Genomic DNA, 22,313 nt, shown 5'->3' with positions numbered 1-22,313 from the left:
GTTATTTTCTTAGTTACTCAACCTCACTATAATTGGGGCAGTTCTGCAAGAAGACTTCTGTAAAACCTGTGTCTGTACATTTTCCAAAAACACCTTATCACAAAGAGCTATCCATTGTAAAAATTCCATTTCCTGATGCCATGTTAACATTTGACCTATAAATAAAGACACCAAAATCGACAGGACTGAGATGCCTGCCTGGTGATCAGATAGTATCTCGGGGTTTTCTCACTCTCTCTCTTTTCGACACCATCCATCCTTCAGGGACCCCTGGACCTGCCAGAGCCGGCCTCCGACAATATTACACTTAATTATGTGGACAGAAATGACTCTGATAGTGAATGAAAAGATCATTGAGATTTTTGTATTAGGAAATAGAGATCTGAGAGCAATCATCCAATATTTATATGTCTTAATGTATATTGTATTTCTAGAATTTGGACACATATCAAGATGCTCTGAAGAATAGCAACAGCCCTTTGGGGGATAGCCCTTTCAACATCATGACCAAAGACAAAGAATTTGTCACCAGAAGCTTTTGCTTTGTGTACATTGTGACCTTAATAGTTGGAACCATAATCCAGTTCTCTGATGAAAGTGAATTTGCAGTTGACATGTCAAAAATGAAACTTACTCATGTTCCAAAAGACCTGCCACCAAAAATCAAAGTCTTAGATCTCTCTCAAAACTACATATCCAAGCTTCACCTCTCTGACATTAGCTACCTCTTGGGACTGAACGTTTTGAGACTTTCCTATAATAGACTCCAGTGGCTTGATTTTAGCATTTTCAAGTTCAACCAGGATTTGGAATATTTGGACTTATCTCACAATCAGTTGCAGAAGATGTCTTGCCATCTTATCATGAGTCTGAAGCATTTAGACCTCTCCTTCAATGACTTTGATGTCCTGCCCATCTGTAAGGAATTTGGCAACTTGACACAACTAAATTTCTTAGGATTAAGTGCTGCAAAGTTACGACACTTAGATCTGCTACCAATTGCTCATTTGCATCTAAGTCACATCCTTCTGGATTTAGAAAGTTATTATGCAAAAGAAAGTGAAACAGAAAGTCTTCAAATTCTGAATACAAAAACACTTCACCTTGTTTTTCACCCAAATCAGTTATTCTCTTTCCAAGTGAATATATCAGTTAACAGTTTACAGTGCTTACAACTGACTAATATTAAGTTGAATAATGACAACTGTCAGGTTTTAATTAAATTTCTCTCAGAACTCAGTAGAGGTCCAACTTTACTGAATTTTACTCTCAAACATGTGGAAACAACTTGGAAATGCTTGGTTAGAGTTTTTCAGTTTCTTTGGCCCAAACCTATAGAACATCTCAATATTTACAATTTAACAATAGTTGAAAGCATTGATAAAGAAGATTTTACTTATTCTAAAACAGCACTGAAAGCACTGAAAATAGAGCATGTTATAAACAGAGTTTTTATTTATTCACAGACAGTGTTATATACATTTTTTTCTGAGATGAACATTATGGAGTTAACCCTATCAGATACACCTTTTATACACATGCTTTGTCCTCAGACATCAAGCACATTTCAGTTTTTGAACTTTACCCAGAATGTTTTCACAGATAGTGTTTTTCAAGATTGTTCCAAACTAGTTAAATTGGAAACACTTATCTTACAAAAGAACAAATTAAAAAACCTTTACAAAGTAGGTCTCATGACTAAGCATATGACATCTTTGGAAATATTGGATGTTAGCTGGAATTCTTTGGAATATGATAGACATGATGGAAATTGCACTTGGGGTGGGAGTATAGTGGTGTTAAATTTGTCTTCAAATATACTTACTGACTCTGTTTTCAGATGTCTACCTCCTAAAGTCACGGTACTTGATCTTCACAATAACAGAATAAGGAGCATTCCTAAACCAATCATGAAACTAGAAGCTTTGCAGGAACTCAATGTCGCTTCCAATTCTTTAGCCCACCTTCCTGACTGTGGTGCTTTTAGCAGCCTTTCCGTACTGATCATTGACCATAATTCAGTTTCCAGCCCATCAGCCGATTTCTTCCACAGCTGCCAGAAGATTAGATCCATGAGAGCAGGAAACAATCCATTCCAATGTACATGTGAGCTAAGAGAATTTATCCAAAGTGTAGGCCAAGTATCAAGTGAAGTGGTAGAGGGTTGGCCTAATTCTTATAAGTGTGACTATCCAGAAAGCTATAAGGGAACCCCACTAAAGGACTTTCACGTGTCTCAGTTATCCTGCAACACAGCCCTGCTGCTTGTCACCATTGGGGTCGCTCTGCTGGTGTCTACTGTTACTGTGACTGCCCTCTGTATGTACTTTGATCTGCCCTGGTATCTCCGGATGGTGTGTCAGTGGACCCAGACTCGGCGTAGGGCAAGGAACATACCCTTAGAGGAACTCCAAAGAAACCTCCACTTCCATGCTTTTATTTCATACAGTGAACATGATTCTGTCTGGGTGAAGATTGAATTTTTACCTTACCTAGAAAAAGATGATTTAATGTTTTGTCTCCATGAGCGAAACTTTGTTCCTGGCAAGAGCATTGTGGAGAATATCATAAACTGCATTGAGAAAAGTTACAAGTCCATCTTTGTTTTGTCTCCCAACTTTGTTCAGAGTGAGTGGTGTCATTATGAACTCTACTTTGCCCACCACAATCTCTTTCATGAAGGATCTAATAACTTAATCCTGGTCTTGCTGGAACCCATTCCACAGAACTGCATTCCCAGCAAGTATCACAAGCTGAAGGCTCTCATGACACAGCGGACTTACTTGGAATGGCCCAAGGAGAAGAGCAAACATGGACTTTTTTGGGCTAATATTAGAGCTGCTTTTAACATGAAGTTGACATTAGTTGCTGAAAACAATGATGCAGAAACTTATAAAAAGTCAGGAAATTAAAGAAACCATCATTAACTTGGATTCTGATGAACATGATGGTTTTAAGTTTCTGTCTAGATGATACCTCTATTATATCTACACATTCTCGGAAGACTTAATGATAACTAGGTTTCAGCTAAGCTTGGAAACAAGGCTGCATGCTGAGGTGGTGCTCAAATTTGTTACAGGTAGCTCAGTCTCTTCTGGTTCAACCATTCTGTTGAACTCGAGTGGAAACACTCGAGTAAATGGTCATTCAGGGAACTTTCCTCTCCCTTCTCCTTTCCCAAATGGCTTCTGTATGAGCAGGGGTTTATGAGACTTTATGGCAGCAAGGAAAGTCAACCTCAGAATTATACCCAATGGCTCTTGGAGTGTCTCATTGAACTCTGGGTGAACTTTGTCAACCTGTTCAACTTTGAAGCTTGGGAAAAACTGAGACTAGTGATGGAAAATAAAGAATTTTTTGTTCACATCTGAGTAAATTATTAAATTTCTGACCTTGTCACACAAATATGCAGTTAACCAGTGGGGACTCATGACATAATAATTTATATATGTAAAGGGAAATGCAGTTGAGCCTTGAACAACATGGCTTTGAACTACATGGATCCCCTTGTACATGGACTTTTTACAGTACCGTACTCTAATTATATTTTCTCTTCCTTGCAACTTTCTTAATGTTTTCTTTTTTCTAGTGAATTTCTTATAAGAATACAATATTTAATACATCTAACATACAAAATATATATTAATTGTTTATGTTATCAGTAAGGTTTCTGGTCAACAGGAGGCCCTTAGTAATTAAGTTTTGGGGATGTTAAGAGTTATACACAGATTTGTGACTACACAGTGGGTCAGCACCCCTAACCCCTAATATTGTTCAAGGGTCAACTGTATAGCCTTTAGTCACAGGTTGTTAAGGACAAAGATGTGGATGTATTTATTTGCAAAGGTAACTCTGAGCCATATTTATTTGTAACTGGTTATTGAATAGGACTTTTCTGGCTGTCTTAGAGTTTTAGCAAATGCCTCAAAGCTGACAAAAAGCAATAAATGCCACATTTCAAGTGGAGATATTAGACATAGCCAGGCTGGATATATTAAAAAATAGCATAAAGAGACCGGTAACTACCAACCCATATTACCCATCTCCATAATAGACTCAAAAGGATGGTTAAATAGTCATTAAGTAGAGACCTATTATTAAGAGACCTATGGGAAGATTGCTTTGGATTGCTTTGGATTTCTTCCAAAGGTAAATGAGAGGGGCTGTAAACATAATATAAAAGTACTCTAGGGGTGCCTGGGTGGCTCAGTCGTTAAGCATCTGACTTCAGCTCAGGTCATGATCTTAAGGTTCATGGGTTTGAGCCCCACATCAGGCTCTGTGCTGACAGCTCCAGAGCCTGGAGCCTGCTTCGGATTCTGTGTCTCCCTATCTTTCTGCCCCTCCCCATCACTTGCATGTGCTTTCTGTCTCTCTGTGTCCCTCAAAAATAAATAAACATTAAAAAATTTTTTTTTTAAGTATTCTGGCATCCCACTCTCAGCCTGGGTCTTATAGAATAACAAGAGTACAGAGGTTCAGTGCATGATGTGAGAGCTCTTGGAAGAGCTTGATGAGTATCCCTGGAAGTTTTGTGTCTGGGGTGGGCATTGTGCACATACAGATTGGTAAAGAATGTTTTACAAATATAGATGCTTGATAAATATTTGTTGAAATGAATGGATGAGTGCTACCTCCCTGGACAATTCAGTAGGTGAGAGGTTGACGGGGGTAGCCCAAAATGGCAAAATGAGGAGAGAAGAGAAGCAGTGATTGCAACCTGACTTCCATTTTTTGGCATGGCAAAGTCTGTGAATTTCTTGTAGACCTTGTTGACTGTGGGAAGGATAGGTGGGCTTGAGCTGTCATGATGAGACTTCAACTACCAGGTCTCGTGGCAGCCTGTTTGCAAAGGGACTATAGTAGTAGAAGCCATAGGGTTAGGGGGAAGAGGTGTATGGAGGGGCAATTGCTGCAAGCCATCAGCCAGAGAATATGCCCCTGAATCAAGGAACTGTGCAGTGTGGGATCCACCTGAGTCCCCTGAATAACCAACAAATGCGTTCTGTGAAAGAGACAACATTTGGACTCTGCCATAGTAAGAGTTGACACAATGGCTTGTCTGCCTTACCCAATAGTTAAATGTAGGGATATTGGCTCCTCTTTGTCTAGTATGCTCTTCTCTTGCAGTGGTCTGGGCACATCCAGAATATAAAGAAGGCAGAGAAGATGGTGGAAGAATAAAGAAACTGACCACACTTATTCCCTGTTTCACTGCAAGAAAGACCTGAGATAGAGCCAAGCAAAATTTTGAATTAGATGTGAGATTGATGTTAATTGGACTGTCCTGGACATTTTAATGCCTGATATAGAGGTGCAATTATCAAAACGATACGTCACTAAGATCTATGGCATCTGCCCAAGATTCAGAGTAGATTCTGAATAGATCCCCATAATGGGAGATTCTACAAAACCTGGTTGTAAGGCAGTGGTTAGAGAAAAAAATAAAGCCCTTCCCTTCTGGAGTTAGCCCATTCAATAATAACTAAATGAGTTTATTTAATAAATAATAAACCATTTTGTAATTAATAATTGAAATAAGCTTTAATGGAATTTTATTAGAGTCATCTTCTATTGGCATTAGCTCTCTTCAAGAGAGCGCTTACTTTCTTTCACAGGACCTCTCTCAAATTATAAATTTTCCTTAGCCTCTGTTGGACTGTTTTCTAAACCAACAAAACAAAACAAAACAGCAAACAACAAACTATGTCACACATTTTAAATGATCAAATATTTTTCAATGGTTTCAATCTATTTCCCAGAGAGTATTGTTGACATTGAAAAGATAGAACTTTGATATTTTAGGGGTGCCTGGGTGGCTCCGTTGGCTGAGCATCTGGCTGTTGATTTTGGCTCAGGTCATGATCTGACAGGCCAAGAGTTGCAGCCCCATATCAGGTTCTGCACTGACAGTAAAGAGCCTGCTTAGGATTCTCTCTCTCACTCTCTCTGCCCCTCCCCCACTTGTGTGCGCGCACACACACGCTTTCTCTCAAAATAAATTAATAAACTTTAACATTTTTTTAATTTTTAAAAAATGTTTATGTATTTATTTTGAATGAGAGAGAGAAAGACAATGAGCAGGGAAGGGGCAGAGAGAGAGAATCTCAAGCAGACTCCATGTTGCCTGTGCAGAGCCCCACAGGGTTCAATCCCATGACCTTAGCTGAAATCAAGTCAATTGCCCAGCTGACTGAGTTACCAAGGCACCCCTAGAGCCATTTCTTTTTAGATAAATATTTTTTATCTCTACAAATTTTACCTTCTCTGCTGAATTCCTCTGGTTGCAAATGGCAGATACCAACCTGAGAAAGGAGATGGTGATTTCAAGGATATAGAGGTGTCTTGCAGAACCCAAAGGCAGGGACAACAGCTGAGCTCCATGAAATTTGAAAGCAGAAGTGGTAAACTGCCCAAATTCTCTCTCTCTGATCTCTCCACCCCAGACCAATTAACTTTGGTGGGGGTAAGAATGGGGGTCAAGGAGGGGAAGTGGAATTGTCTGCCTTATGACCATTATCAAGGAGGGTGGTGTATGGATCTGCTAAGGCTGACATAACAGATTACCACAGACTGGGTGGCTTAAGCAACAGAAATGTATTTCTCACCATTCTGAAGGCTACAGGTCAAGGTGTTAACAGGTTAGTTTTCTCCTGCAGCCTCTGTTACTGGCTTGCGGATGGCTGTCTTCTTGCTGTGTCCTCAGATGGCCTTTCCTCTGTGCACATGTTTCTTGTGTCTCCTCCTCTTCTTATAGGACACCAGTTATATTGGATTAGGGTCCTATCCATATGACCTCGTGTAACCTTAATTACCTCTGCAAAGTCCCTTATCTCCAAACACAATCACTTTCTAAGGAACCGGGGGTAAGGGCTTCAACATGTGAATTTTGGAGGGGACACAATTCAGTCCATAACTGATGACTGTGCAGATAATTTTTAAAATGTTGTGACAGAGACTGTTCTTGTCACCCAATATCCATTCTCCCTATATTTAATTAATGTGTGAGTTTTGGGGGTGGGGGGACACCTGACAACTCAGCTAGAGACACATATCCCAGCCTCCCTTGCAGCTTGATGTGGACATGTGCCTGAATTGTGGGTGTGGGATGTAGCTGGAAATTGTGTGCCACTCTGGGTCTTTAAGAAAAATGAGTATGGATTCCTTTGCCCCTTCTATCTTTCAACTGGATAGGATATATGAACTAAAGGATCCATCCAGAACCAGGAGATGAAAGCCACAGGTGGCAGAAGACATGCTCCTCACGGTATCATTTTGTGCTTCTCAAGCCAGTCTCTTACCCAGGCCTGGAGTGCTCACCTCTGTTCTGTGAGAAAGAAGGAAACCTGCACCTTGTTTAAACTGCAATGTGTTTGGGATCTTTTGACACAGCTCTCTCCTCTGCACTCTCATGAATACAGACATTAACACCCCACAGGCAGTGGGACAGCCTTTGAAGTTTTCCTCCCTATGTATGTACACCTACTATGAGGGAAGAGTGTGCATAGTCCATTCTGCAACCAGGAGCAGAGCACCTGTCATCCTGACTAAGCCACCAATATCTGTCACTTGTATGAACCCTGGCCTCCTAGCTGGCCTCCTTGTTTTTACTGCCTTCACATATGCTCCAAACAGCAACCAGAGGGATATTTTTGTAACGTGTAAATGATTTCAAGCGACTCCCCTGCTTAAGACCTCCTAATGACCTCCCATTACAGTTGGCACAAAAACCCAGCTCCTCGTGACCTGTCATCATGGTCTGCATTCCTCCCGCTCTGAACTTACCTTTGAGTCTCTTTCGTCTCTCCCCTTGCCCACCACACTCCAGCTACAGCTGCCTCTGGCTCTTCCCCAATGCACCACATTGGTTCCCATCCTTGTCCTCTCTGTCACCTCTGCACCTGGCACTTGCTACTCGGTCGAGATGAGTCTTTCCCTGGAACATGCCCAACTTGTCTTGCCATCCATGTCTCAGCTTAAACATCACCTCCTCAGAGAGACCTCCCGTAATTCCCAACTGAAGGAAGCATTCCCCTAGTCACTCTGGCACATTTCTCCCTTTGGTTTCCTTTACACTAAACATCGCCCTTTAAATAATCTTGTTTACATGTTTTCTGCTTCTGTCCACTAAAATACAAGCTCCAGGAGAAAAAGAACTTTCTGTCCCTCGTTCTCTGCTCATCCCCAGTACTAAGAACAGCATGTGATCTATTGTAGATACTCAGTAAATATAACTTGTTAGATGAACAAATAGCTCTGAAGGGCCACAAGCATAAAATTCTTTTGAAATCCTCATTTTTGTCTTAGGACTGCATGCAAATAGAGTGCCCCTTCCTTCGTATTTGTGTGATGCCTTTTCATGCTCCAAATCTACTGCCACAAGTTGAGAAATTTGCCTTAATACGTTTTTAGTTATCAACGCCATGATGAGAATAAAAATTAAGTATGTCAGTAAGGTGGCAGGCTCGAGGGAATGGGACATGGCAAAGATGATTAGGGCTGCTTCTGGCTTGAAAGGTTTGGGGCAACACTGGGGCAGCATAAAGGCCCTCAGCCTGTGGCGGGGAAGGCCCTTCAAAGGGAAGGCACAGTGGGCACAAAGTTGGAATTGAAAGGGAGCCAGGAGCAAAGAAAGCATTCAACTGGCAGCCTTACTGGATGTGTTGGTTTCCCACGGCTGCCATAACCAATTACCACAAACCAGGTAGCTTAGAACACCAGAAGTCGATTCCCTCAGTTTCAGAAGCCAGAAGTCCAAAATCACGATGTCAGCAGACTTGCTTCCTTCTGGAGGCTCTGAGGGAGAAATGACCTGTGCCTTCCTGCCAGGGTCTGGTAGTTGCTGGCAATCCTTGCCATGGCTTGGCTTCTGGATATATCACCCCAGTCCCTGCCTCTGTCTTTGCATGGCCTTCTCCTGTCTTCTTTTCTGTCTCTTATAGGGACACTCTCATTGGACTTAGGGCCCTTCTTAATCCAGTATGATCTTGTCTTAATTTCTCACTGTATCTGCAAAAACCCTATTTCAAAATAAGGCCATGTTCTGAGGTTCCAAGTGCACAGGGATTTTTTTGGAAGGGGGACAATATTCAACCCACTACCCTGGGGAAGACATACTTGTCTCTGATGGCTTGGAGACTCAGCTGGGTGTGGCAGTAGAAAAAATAAATGCTGTCTTAGAGAGAGGGAAAAATATGAAAGAAGCAGCTTGGGAAGTCCTGAGGTGGAAAAGAGAGAGAGAGTGGCAAAGAGAATGCAATGGATGGGTCGGGGAGAATGGGAAAGAGATGGGTATACATGGGAGAGAGTCTGGGTTTTAATGAGAGAACACAGAAAACAATACTGAGAAAGGAGGAGGTCAGTTCCTATGTAGATTTCTGGAGAATGATTTGATTAGAAAGGAATGAGAATAAATCACAGGCAGCGAAGAGACCTGGAGGGATTTCTAAAGCCACAGGTACTTTCTGGAGGTTTTTAGTTTTAGTAAGTTTATAAGGAATCTCAACAGAGCCAAGCATAAATATGTAGTAGTTTTTATTTTTCCCCGACTCAGTTAACTGGACACTGAAGTTCTCCCCTTTTCACCCCTTAGTGATATCTCGAGGAGATTTCATAGCTCTCTAGCCCTTTGAGATATTAAAAGTACAATCTAAGGGTAACTGGGTGGCTCAGTCAGTGAAGCATCTGACTTAAGCACAGATCATGATCTCATAGTCTATAGGTTTAAGCCCCGCGTTGGGTTCTGTGCTGACAGCTCAGAGCCTGGAGCCTTCTTCAGATCCTGTGTCTCCCTCTCTCTCTGCTCCTCCCCGACTTGTGCTCTGTCTCTCAAAAATGAATTAACAGTAAAAAAAAAAAAAAAATTTTGAATCTCCATCTCCATCTAAAGCTCATCTCCTCTCTCTATATATCATAAGCAGAGCTTATAACTCAACCTTGGCATATATATGGGAGGTGGACATGGTCTACCTGAGATACATACTTCCTGCCCCTCCCTTTTCTAGATCTGAGTAGAGACCAGGAATGAGGGGTTGGAAGGCAGATGGCCTTTTCTATAATTGTGTTGGTTAAGGTACAGAACAAGGAGACCTCAAACACAAGGGCTTAAATAAGATAGAAGTTTCTTACTTTCTTAAATGTAGGACAAATATAGTCAGGAGGTCTAGGATAGTAGCTGTATCTACTCCACAAAGTTATTCAAGAGCTCAGAATGGCCACTTGGCTCTGTTTTCCATAGCTCTTGTCTTCTCCTCTGGCTTCTGTTATCTTTTACACGGAGTTACCAGAATAAATGAAGACCTCCTGTGCTTTCTTTGAATATGTGGACCAAGGAAAGCTGAAAAGAGATATACCCCTTTTCCCAGGTACATGATACCACAGGTCTCTAATTACCTGTTGGCAAGGCTTACTCCAACAGAAACCTCCATGAGAGTAAATACCAGGTCCTCTGTTTACTTACACTGCTAAACTCCATGGGAGTTTGCTCAGAGAGGGACCACCCTTGGGTGAGGGGAGGGTGTCCTGCATATTTCTGTATCAAAGCAGACATTCACCCGAGGAAACAAATGCTTAGTCTCTCTGTCCAGTCTCCATGAGTGATTCGACTGGCATAGCCCCTTTACTTGACTTGAAAAGGAGAGGATGTTACTTCTCCCCTGGGGAGAAGAGGGTGCAGCCTAAGATCATAAACACTGGTATCCCAGTGCTGCTGACTTGCTGCTCTCCCCAGCATTCTTAGGTGGCTGGGAAGTATGAGAGTGAGGCGATGAGGGGGGGGGGCGGGGGGGAGGAATGGCTGTTGTCTGGTTCAGCTGCTTTTTAGAATGCCCTGACGGAGGTGCTTGGCCTTTGGCAGCTCTCTTAAGAACATGGGGTATATAACACTTTCTTGTCTTTGGTTTTAGATCCAAGTCATAGGAAAAGGTCCAGTCAATACCCTATTATGTAATCAGTGGAACCAATGGATGGGAAGGGAAATTGAAATTGTTGGTAGGCTAGTGAATTATATAGTAGATGAGCAACTTAAAACTCTATCTTAAATTTGGATTAAATAATCATAAAAAAGACATATCATTCATAGTAGCAGAAGAAAAGGCAGAGAACAATGGCATGGATTTATGTCCATTGATTAAGAAAGTCTACTTCATGGATATATCCTAAAGAAATAGTTGTTCAGACACACCCTAAGGAAATGTATGAAGATGCTGCTTATGGCAGAATTGTTTATAATAGCAAAAATTGAAAACAACTTAGGGGTGCCTGGGTGGCTCAGTTGGTTAAGCATCTGACTTTGGCTCAGGTCATGATCTCACGGTTTGTGGGTTCAAGCCTCATGTAGGGCTCTGTGCTGACAGTTCAGAGCCTAGATCCTGCTTCAGATTCTGTCTCCCTTTCTCTCTGCCCCTCCCCCACTCGGGCTCTGTTTTTCTCTCTCTCTCTCCTAGAAATAAACAAACATAAAAAGATTTTTTTTAATGTTTTATTTATTTCTAGGAGAGAGAGAGAGAGTGTGAGCAGGGGAGGGTCAGAGAGAGAGGGAGTCACAGACTCTGAAACAGGCTCCAGGCTCTGAGCTGGCAGTCAGCACAGAGCCCGACGCGGGGCTCGAACCCACGAACCACGAGATCATGACCTAAGCGAAAGTCGGACACTTAACCGACTAAGCCACCCAGGCGCCCCTAAAAAGATTTTTTATAAAGAAAACAACTTAAATACACAAAAACAGATGATTGGTTAAATACATTGTTAATTAAAATATGTATTGTAAATAAAATGGAATATTATTTAGCCAATACTAAAGTTGTAGATAATGATGAGAACAAAGGATAAAAGAAATGTGGAGAAAATTAAATTTCCTTACAACTTGGGGCCTACTGACAAATACTGAGACAGGCAGAGCATGACACTCCTCAAGGAATTCACAACTGCTCTAACTTTAATGCTTTGCTAGAAGCCAAACACAACCTTAGCTTGACAATAGCCAGATCTCCAGGATCCTGTAGATCTTCTTTAACATATGAAAATCCTTTTGGAAATTTCTTTGTCTTTACCAACCCCTCCCCCCAAACTTAAAAGTATGTAATCAATCTTTCCTCACAATCACAGCACAGCTCTTTCTGTCTACAGGCCCTGTCCCTGTGCTTTAATAAAAACACCTTTGCACCAAAAGTGTCTCAAGAATTTTTTCTTGACCATTCACTCCTGGCCCAGATCACATCAATAGATAGATATCTACTGACATAAAAAGATATTTATGATGTGTTATAAATTAGGAAGAGCAGATAACAAAACAGCATACAGTCTAATGTCATCTGTGTGTGTGTGTGGTGTGTGTACAAACTTTCTGAACAGCAATTTGACAGCAGGCATCAAGAGCCTAAATCATGTTCGCTTACATAAAAAAAATCTGCATGGGGGGTGCCTGGTTGACTCAGTCGTTTAAGTGTCCGACTTCGGCTCAGGTCATGATCTCACAGTTCGTGGGTTCAAGCCCCACGTCGGGCTCTGTACTGACAGCTAGCTCAGAGCCTGGAGGCTGCTTCAGATTCTGTTCCTCCCTTTATCTCTGACCCTCCCCTGCTCACACACACACGCACACACACACACTCTCTCTCTCTCTCTCTCTCTCTCAGAAATAAATAAAACAGTAAAAAAAATTTTTTTTAAAAGTCTGCATGGTTACTGTGGTAGGAACCCCTCCCTAAGGAGAAAGAAAATATTGAAGAAGAGAGAAGAGAAGACTTCAAGGTCACCTAGATATGAGTCCAGCTGCCTACATCCCCCATGTTCTTGTAAACTGAAACAACTTAATCAGACTACATGTTTATCTGTATTACCCTATATGGGAGACAAAGAAATAGAAAATGCATAAAAAACCCTATGCCATATGATGTGGGCCGCTCAGTTCTTTTGGGTACGAACCCAACTGAGCGGTGCCGGCAAAATAAAGTTGCTTCCTAGAAAGAAAAGTCTCGGTGTCACGACTCTCTGAGCGAGAATCCTGCAACATTACTACAAAAATGATATTGGTTTATCTGTATATGGTGAGATTATTGTTGATTTTTTCTTTTTATTGACTTATATTTTTTGATTCTCTTCAGTTAAGATATGTTATTGGGAAATAAAAAAATTAAAATAACTAGCACACATGCACATATATTTTTTTGACCTTGTTATAGAGAACTTTCTAGACCTGAAAGCAATGTAGCAAGGTGTAAGGCCACAAGTCTAAACGTCTAAACCAAACTGACTCCATGACAGGCTTTAAGTTTCCCCTCTAAACTAGAAGGCCTGAGTTTCAGCTTCCCGGAAACTATCAGGCAGTTACACATTGCCCAAGGCAGGAGTAACCACCCTTGCAACACCCAATTAAGAAAGGCCAGCGACCACCCTCCACATTGTTAAGGGAGAGGCCTGGAGATAGAAACTATAGATAGGACCCTGTTACCTAATGTTAAAGTTAAGACCCTAGGGTCGCTCTGTGATTGGTTAAATTTAAAGGTATTCTAAACGTTGTAATTGGATCCCGCCAAAAGTAACAAATACTCTGACAATGTGTATGGTCAAACCCACTGTCAGTGATGTTGTATAATTATGATTGGATCACTGTTCCCATGTCACAACTTCTGCAACTCCCCCTTCTCAAACCCCATAAAGACCCTACTCTGCCCTTGTTCGGGGCTCTCAGCACGGATCCCCGGCGCTGGTGAGGTCTGTGAGCCTGAGCTCAAGCCCGTAATAAAGCCCTTTGCATGCGTGACTCGGTCTCCCTGGTGGTCTCTGGTCGGTGAGGACACTGCGATCTGGGTATAACAAAGGTCTGCTGGAACTTGTTTGCATAGATTGTGAGAGCTTCCTGTTAAATACTCAGGAATTTTGCAAACAAGTCAGTTGGCAGCTAGAAATCAACCATAGTGGAAATATTTATACTGTAGATATTGGCAAATACTACAAATCAGGCTTTTTTGGGGGGTGCTGGGGTGGTGAGTAACCTGGTTTACCAGCACACAACTGAATGACAGTGATAGCAAAGAAAAAGTCAATTTTCTTGTTTATATGAAAAATATGTATTTATTGGTTCAAAAGATCATGAAATGAAAAGTAAACAATGGGGGAAGATGTTTGCAAAAAAATTGACAGAAGGTGTCAGTGACATAAAATAGAATGCATAGTTAAATAGTAAAAACATAATCCTGCGAGAGAAATAGGCAAATGACGTGAACAGGGAATTCACTAAAAGATACAAATTGCCAATAAACCTGAATAAAACCATCTGAGACATTTATAATAAAAGAAAATATATATGAAACATTAACAAGGTGTCACTCTTCATGTATGAAATTGTCTCCAAAATGCTACTTATGTGGAGAATGTGGAGAGTGAGTATTCTGACCCCCTTAGGGGCAGGTAGATTGGCACAAACTTAATGGAGAGCACTTTGGCAGTTATGTATTGAGAGCATAAAGTTGTCGATGCCCTTTAATTTATTCATTCCTTTCAAAAATGTTTCCTAGACAATAGTAGAAAATTCCAACCAAAATTGTGTACATAGGTGCTTGTTGACATTTTGTGACACTGAAAGAGGGAACCTTCCCTCAGGTAAATAGCTAGAGACAAGGCTGGCTTTGGCCTACGATTTACTCAGGTAGCAGTTTCAAAACTTTGGCTGGAAAACTTTCAGTAATTAAGGGAGAACTAATTAAAAGTCAAAATGCCATTTTTCATTCCCAGCTAGCTTGATAGGACACAATTTGAGCTTTAGGGACAGGTGGATAGGAGGAATGGCAGTGTGAGAGAGAGTAGGGAGGGAGGAGAAGAAGCAGAGACACCCCCCAAACTAGGGCACTGTGGTCATAGCACTATTCTTGTCCTTATTGATTAAGAAACCATACTGTCTACTCCTTCCTGATAAAAGCACTCAGCAAACAAGGACTAGATGGGAACTTTCTCAGCCTGCTAAAAAGCATCAATGAAACATTCCCAGCTGGCATTATATTTAATGGTGAAATACTGCACACTTTCCCCTCTAACATCAGGAACGAGATGAGGATGTCTGGTCTCAGCACATCTATTTGACATTGTCCTGGAAATGCTAGCCATGACAATAAGGAAAGCACGTGTTATAAAAAGCATGCATACTGGAGAGAAAGAAGATGATATTTTGCAGATGACACGATGTTGTTTGTAGAAAATATTTAGGAATCCACTACAAAACTAACTAAAACTAATAAGTGTATCAAGGTTGCAGAGAGGATATACAAAAGGCTAATCAACACATGAAAAGATGCTCAACATCATTAGGGATCAAGGAAATGCAAATTGAAACCATAATGAAATACCACTTGATTCCCACTAAGAAGACTATAATAAAAGTCAGATAATAACTAGTGTTAGCAAGGATGTGGAGAAATTGGAAGACTTTTACACTGCTGGTGGGAATGTAGAACTGTGCAGCTGCTTTGGAAACAGCCTAGAACTTTTCAAAAAGGCTAAACAGTTACCAAATGATGCATCAATTTCACACCTAAGTACATACCCAAGAGAAAATATGTCTATAGAAAAACCAGTACCCAAATGTTCACAGCAGCATTATTCATAAAAGCTGTTAAGTGTAAGCTTAATCCAACTGTCCTTCATCTGACAAGTAGATAAATAAAATGTGGTATATCCATACAATGGAAAATTATTTTGCAATAAAAAAATGAAACACTGAGAGCAGCCTAATATGGGTAAATCTTGAAAACCAAGCCAAGTGAAAGAAACTAATTACAAAGAAGTACATATGGTAGACTCCATTTACATGAAATGTCCAGAATAGGCAAGTCTATAGGGATTAGTACCATCTTAAGGTAGCTTTCCAAGACCAGGGCACATGCCGGTGTGGAGGGCGACAGCAAAGAGGTGTGGTGTTTCTCCTTAGAGTGATGAAATATTCTAAATTGATTGTGGTAACAGTTGCATAATTCTGTGAATATACTTTAAAGCCATTGAACTATATACTTTATTTTTTTAAATGTTTTATTTCTGAGAGAGAGAGAGAGACAGTGTGAGCAGGGGAGGGTCAGAGAGAGAGGGAGACACAGAATCTGAAACAAGCTCCAGGCTCTGAGCTAGCTGTCAGCACAGAGCCCGAAGGGGGGCTCGAACCCACGAACCATGAGATCATGACCTGAGCCAAAGTCGGACTCTTAACCCACTGAGCCACCCAGGCGCCCCTGAATTATATACTTTAAATGGGTGAACTTTTGTATGGTATGTGAATTATGTATCAATAAAGCTTTGTTTAAAAAAGAAGAAAAAAACAACTGCAGGTTATTTCTAAGAGGCAGGATATTTACAATGCCCTAGATCCAAAACAATGCCTGGGTCTGGAATTAGGGATGGGCAGAAACTGCTATTGAAAGAAGGTGAGGAGTGGCCTAGAGTCTAAGATATAGAGGCTCTATTGGAAGTTAGTTCTCTGGGCTGCTGTTAACTGGACTTAGCTTTGTCCTTATTTGCATAGATGTGATAATACTCCATCTAGACCTGCACTGTCTAATATGGTAGCCACTATCAAATGTGACCACTGAGCACCTGAAATGTGGGTAGTCCAAATGGGATGTGCTGTAGGCGTAAAACACACACTGGATTTTGAAGACTTAGAATAAAGCACATAAAAAATACCTCATTAATAATGTTTGAAATTGATTACCTGTTGAAATAATATTTTGTAGCTATTAGGTTAAATAAAGTGTTAAAAATTTTACAAAGAGATTATATTCCTGATAATTAAAGGTTTTTTTAGGACACATGGATCAGTGCACAAGTATGTACATTACAAGTGTGTGTTCATCCAATGACAACAGAGAGGGAAGAAGGAGGCAGGTGGACATTTAGAGTGGTGGGGGAATGTTTGAAGGGAAGCACAGAACTTCAGAGTGCTCAGGTGCTTGGCTTCCTGCCCTGTGGGCTTTCCTCTCTAGACCTGGTTCAAAGTCAATTACCTCTGGAAGCCAGGAGCTGAATTCTTCCTCAAAGACCATCCTCATCTTCAGTGAAGGGTCTGAGGGAAGAAATGGTAAGACTGGAGGAGGAAGAGGTTCATTCTTGCAGTTTCAGAAATATATTTATAGATACATTTCCCCTATGAAACAAAGTGTTGGAGGGAGGGGGATAGGAGGAAACAGAGAGACACACAGCATAGTAAAATTAAAAGAATACCCAAGTTCTGAGTTTAAAGAAGTTGGCCTTGCTCACTGGGTAAGAAAAAGCTGATTACAGCAAAAAATCGTATCCAGTCTATGACTACCCATCATACAATACTAGGCTGGGGACAAGTTCTGAGGCAGACAGATGGCATTTCTTAATTATATTTGCCTATTGTGGTGGTTCTCGATGAGGTTTTGGGTTGATAGCGAGGGGTCCAGAGCCGACAACCAAGAATGAATTCTTGAAGATGTCTTTGGTGCGAAAAGGTGATTTTATTCAAGCAATGGGGACAAGACAGGTGGGCAGTAATAGCTGCCCCAGGACCATGAGGAGAGACTGGTTGAATAATATGGAGCTGGAGAGAGGTGAAGTCCAGGGGAAGTTTCCAATGAGATTTTCATATGCTAACGAAGACCCACAGGATACTGGAGGACTAGCCATTGTCAAGCTAAGGTTGTTTTTCCCTCTAGCAAATCATTAGCATTGAGACAGTAGGGAGTCCCTGGAGAAACAGCCTCAAGTGTTTGTTAATGGGCCACAGGTTATAAGGATATTTAATTTTTTCTTCCATTTCCTTCTGTCTTTGTTTCCCACATCAATCGTTGCTTTTTGTTATTTTAAAAGAGTGGCACAGTCAGAATGGATTCATACAGTGTGCAGGCAACTAACTGGAAGGAGAGGTCTTCAACCTTACTGTTAGATAGTATGTTTCTCATATAGAGTTTTAAAAAATAACTTTTTTTAAAGCTTATTTATTCATTTTGAGAGAGAGAGAGAGAGAGAGAGAGCGAGCGAACAAGTAGGGGAGGGGCAGAGAGAGATTGAGATTCCCAAGCAGGCTCTGTGCTGTCAGTGCAGAACCTGATTCGGGGCTCCACCCCCTGGAACCAGGATATCATGACCTGAGGTGAAATCAAGCGTCAGATGCTTCCACCCAGGTGCCCCTAAAGAATCACTTTTTGAATTAAGTTTGCAAATATCAATGGAAAAAGATTTGAGCACCAAATTGTTTTGGAAAACCAGTTTGTAAAAAAAAAAAAAAGAGACATACATAACATCCATTCTCTATTGACACATGAATGATCTCACTTTAGGAGTTCTAGCCGAGTGTGGCTCTTGACCCCTCCCTCTTTAATAGTGGACGGATCAAAAGGCAAGTATAGAAGCAAGGCACCTGAAACACAGAGAGACTGGCTCTTTCTCTCTCAGCACAGCCGCTACTATATGAATTTTGAATTCAGCCAATAATCATCTGTGGTTTATTAACAACACCTCTTTTACTTCATATGTAAAGAGCAGTCAGCTGTCTAGAGTGAAAGAGACACAAATTCTATTTTAATACAAGCCTATCAATTAACCCACCAGCCCATATTCTACATATGAATAGGAGAAAATTGGTTTACACTTCCTGTGTAATTTTAGTGGGTTTCAGTAGAGGGCATAAAAGAGCTTTTCTCCCCACCCCCAATATTTAAATGTAGTTACTAGTGAAATAAATGTTCGAGGAAGTACTTAAATTTCCTGCAGATTGCCAATGCGACAGATGGGCAGACTGTGTTGGTAAGCAGCAATATATTTTTTAAATATCCTGTAGAAAGGAGATAATGGTTTAACTAGTGATCAGACACAAAAATCTCAAAAGTCTCTATGATTAAGAGACACTGTTGGTTTGGGGTGTTTTTCTAAGTGGGTTATTTCTGAAATGTACTTACTGCGGTTTGCACTAGCGTTTGATTATCGGCTGTTCATCATAAGTCAAAGAAAGGGTTTTTTTTTTTTTTTGGTGTGTATTTGTTTTTCTTTAGATGACACCTCATCTCATGCATGGCTGGCTTTCAGGAGATATATGAGAGTTGGGAGATGAATATTTGGATGGCAACACCTCACCATTTTCTTACAGAGCTGCTCACTGTTTTTTCAGATGGCATTGTTCTTCATCCCATCCCTCCCCGTTTCTCCCTTTGCAATGAGAATGCTGCAGAAAATGGGGGTGTAGGTAAATTAGTCCTGGAGGCGGTGCTGTCCTATAATCCCTCTGTTTTATGGGCAGGTTTATTTTAATTTATTAGGGCTGCTCTGCTAGATCTTCTTTTCTGTTTTCTCAAGCCACTGAAACCATTCTGGGTGCTACTAGTCAGGTGGAATTGTAGATCTTGAAAATGTTTCCCAGGCTACACCCAATTTAATCAAAAGAATTGAAAGTGACTGCTTCTTGGGACATCTGGGTGGCTTAGTCGGTTAAGCTTTTGACTCATAATTTCAGCTCAGGTCTTAATCTGGTTGGGGAGATGGAGCCCTGTGTTGCACTTCATGCCGTCAGCACAGATTCTCTCTGTCTCTCTCAAAATAAATAAATAAACTTTAAAGAAAAGAAGTGCATCTTTACTATAAAAAGGAAAAGTTTACAAAACCACCTAGGAAACAAAGCCAAAAAACTCTTGAACTGGTTCTGATCCTTTCAACCTAATAGCTAGTTGGCCTTGTGGAGAGAACATTTGCAATTACTATTTGTGGTGCTGACCTTAATAGGCCAGATTGATTGTATGGATTTTATCCATTAAGTCAAGTCAAAGTCCTGATTCAATTTCCCCAAGTCTCTAAAGATAATTCAAATAAATGTATTGATGCATTGTATCATATAGAGTGAGGCTAAATCTACATATTTTTTGATGTTTATTTATTTTTATGGAGCACCTGTGTGGCTCAGTCAGTTAAGCCTCTGACTTCAGCTCAGGTCATGATCTCATGGTTCTTGGGTTCAGGCCCCACATTGGGCTCTGTGCTAAGAGCTCAGAGCCTAGAGCCTGCTTCAGATTCTGTGTCTCCCTTTATCTCTGCTCCTCTCCTGCTCATGCTCTGTCTCTGTCTCTCAAAAGTAAATAAACACTAAATTTTTTTTAATGCTTATTTTTATTGGTGTATAAAATGCCACAGATTTCTGTACATTGATGTTATATCCTGTGACTTTGCTGAATTCATGTATAAGTTCTAGCAGTTCTATGGTGGAGTCTTGGGTTTTCCACAGAGTATCATGTAGTCTGTGCGGAGTGAAAGTTTGACTTCTTCCTTGCTGATTTGAATGCTTTTTATTTCTTTTTGTTTTCTGATTGCTGAGGCTAGAGTCCTAGTACTAGGGCTAGGTAAACCACCGTAGTGAGAGTGGACATCCTTGTTCCTGACCTTAGGGGGAAAGCTCTCAGTTTTTCCCCATTGAGGATGATATTAGAAGTGGGTCTTCCATATATGACGTTTATGATCTTGAGGTATGATCCTTCTATTCCCTACTTTCTTTAGGGTTCTTATCAAGAAAGGATGCTGTATGTTGTCAAATGCTTTCTCTGCATCTCTTGAGAGGATCATGTGGTTCTTATCCTTTCTTTTTTAATGTGATGTATCACATCGACTGAGTAGCAGATATTGAACCAGCCCTGCAGCCCAGGAATAAATCCCACTTGATCGTGGTGAATAATTCTTTTAATGAATTGTTGGATCTGGTTTGCTGGTATTTTGTTGAGGATTTTTGCATCTATTTTCATCAGGGAAGTTGGTCTATAGTTCTCCTTTTTAGTGGGGTCTCTGTCTGGTTTTGGAATCAAGGTAATGATGGCCTTATAAAATGAGTTTGGAAGCTTTCTTCTATGTCATTTTTTTTGGAACCGTTTCAAAAGAGTACGTTTTAACTCTAAGTGTTTGGTGGAATTCCTCTGGAAAGCCATCCAGCCTTGGACTCTTGTTTTATGGGAGATTTTTGATTACTGATTCCATTTCTTTACTGGTTATAGGTCTGTTCAAATTTTCTATTCCTGTTTCAGTTTTGGTAATTTACATGTTTCTAGGAATTTGTCCATTTCTGCTAGATTGCCGAATTTGTTGGCATATAATTGCTCCTAATATTCTCTCATTATTGTTTGTATTTCTGTGGTGTTGGTTGTGGTCTCTCCTCTTTCATTCTTTTTTTTTCCTCTTTTTTTTCTTTCATAGTTTATTGTCAAGTTGGTTTCCATATAATAGCCAGTGCTCATCCCAATAAGTGCCCTCCTCCGTGCCCATCACCCCCTTTCCTTTCTCCCTCACCCCCTTCAGCCCTCAGTTTGTTCTCAGTATTCAAGAATCTCTCATGGTTTGCCTCCCTCCCTCTCCCCAACTATTTTTTCCCATGGTCCTCTGTTAAGTTTCTCCTGATCCACCTATATGTGGAAACATGGTATCTGTCTTTCTCTGCCTGACTTATTTCACTCAGCATAACACCCTCGAGTTCCATCCATGTTGCTGCAAATGGTCAGATTTCATGTCAGACATGTAGTATTCCATTGTATAGATAAACCACATCTTCTTGATCCATTCATCCGTTGATGGACACTTAGGCTCTTTCCATGATTTGGCTCTTGTTAAGAGTGCTGCTATGAACATTGGGGTACATGTGCCCCTATGCATCAGCACTCCTGTATCCCTTGGGTAAATTTCTAGCAGTGATACTGCTGGGTCATAGGGGAGCTCTATTGTTAATTTTTTGTCTCCTCTTTCATCCTTGACTTTATGTATCTGGGTCCTTTCCTTTTTCTTTTTGATTAAGCTGGCTAGTGGTTTACCAATTCTGTTAATTGTTTCAAAGAACCAGCTTCTTGTTTCATTGATCTGTTCTACTGTTTTTTATTTGTTTGTTTGTTTGTTTCAATAGTATTGATTTCTGCTCTAATCTTTATTATTTCCTATCTTCTGATGGTTTGGGGTTTATTTGCTACCCTTTTTCCAGCACTTTGAGGTCTAAGGTTAGGTTGTGAATTTGAGACTTCCTTATTTAGGAAGTCCTGGATTGCTATATACTTCCTCGTATGACTGCCTTTGCTGCATCCCATAGGTTTTGGGCTGTTGCATTTTCATTTTCATTGGCTTTCATGTACTTTTTAATTTCCTCTTTAATTTCTTGGTTAACCCATTCAGTCTTCATTAGATTGTACTTTATCTCCAAGTATTCATGGTCTTTCCAAATTTTTTTTCTTGTGGTTGATTCTGAGTTTCATAGTGCTGCAGTCTGAGAATATGCAAAGTATGATCTCTTTTTGTGCTTGTTGAGGGCTGATTTGTGTGCCATTATGTGATCAATTCTGGAGAATGTTCCATGT

At 40.6% G+C, this 22,313-nt stretch overlaps 2 protein-coding genes across 3 annotated transcripts in view; both read left to right on the top strand.

Moving 5' to 3' along the window:
• Positions 1-3,364, top strand: part of TLR6 (toll like receptor 6) — a 20,409-nt gene extending 17,045 nt beyond the window's left edge. The window contains exon 2 of the mRNA XM_039226969.1: positions 435-3,364. Within this exon, the coding sequence (XP_039082900.1) occupies positions 504-2,912 (2,409 nt within the window). The 5' untranslated portion in view covers positions 435-503 and the 3' untranslated portion in view covers positions 2,913-3,364. The remainder of the gene's footprint in view (positions 1-434) is intronic.
• The window catches only part of TLR1 (toll like receptor 1), a 47,663-nt gene that overhangs the window by 17,051 nt on the left and 8,299 nt on the right, over positions 1-22,313 (top strand). Inside the window, exon 1 of one of the 2 annotated variants that reach the window (XM_039226971.1) lies at positions 18,709-18,750. The exons of the other annotated variant lie outside the window; for it this stretch is intronic. The gene's annotated coding sequence lies outside the window, so the exon portion shown is untranslated. Of the gene's footprint in view, positions 1-18,708; positions 18,751-22,313 lie in introns of those variants that run through there. 2 annotated transcript variants of the gene reach the window in all.

This window comes from Hyaena hyaena, unplaced genomic scaffold, assembly GCF_003009895.1.
Source record: "Hyaena hyaena isolate Hyena2069 unplaced genomic scaffold, ASM300989v1 scaffold_24, whole genome shotgun sequence".
NCBI lineage: Eukaryota > Metazoa > Chordata > Mammalia > Carnivora > Hyaenidae > Hyaena > Hyaena hyaena.
Note: the sequence above shows the minus strand (reverse complement) of the source record. Positions and strands in the feature narration are given on the sequence as shown.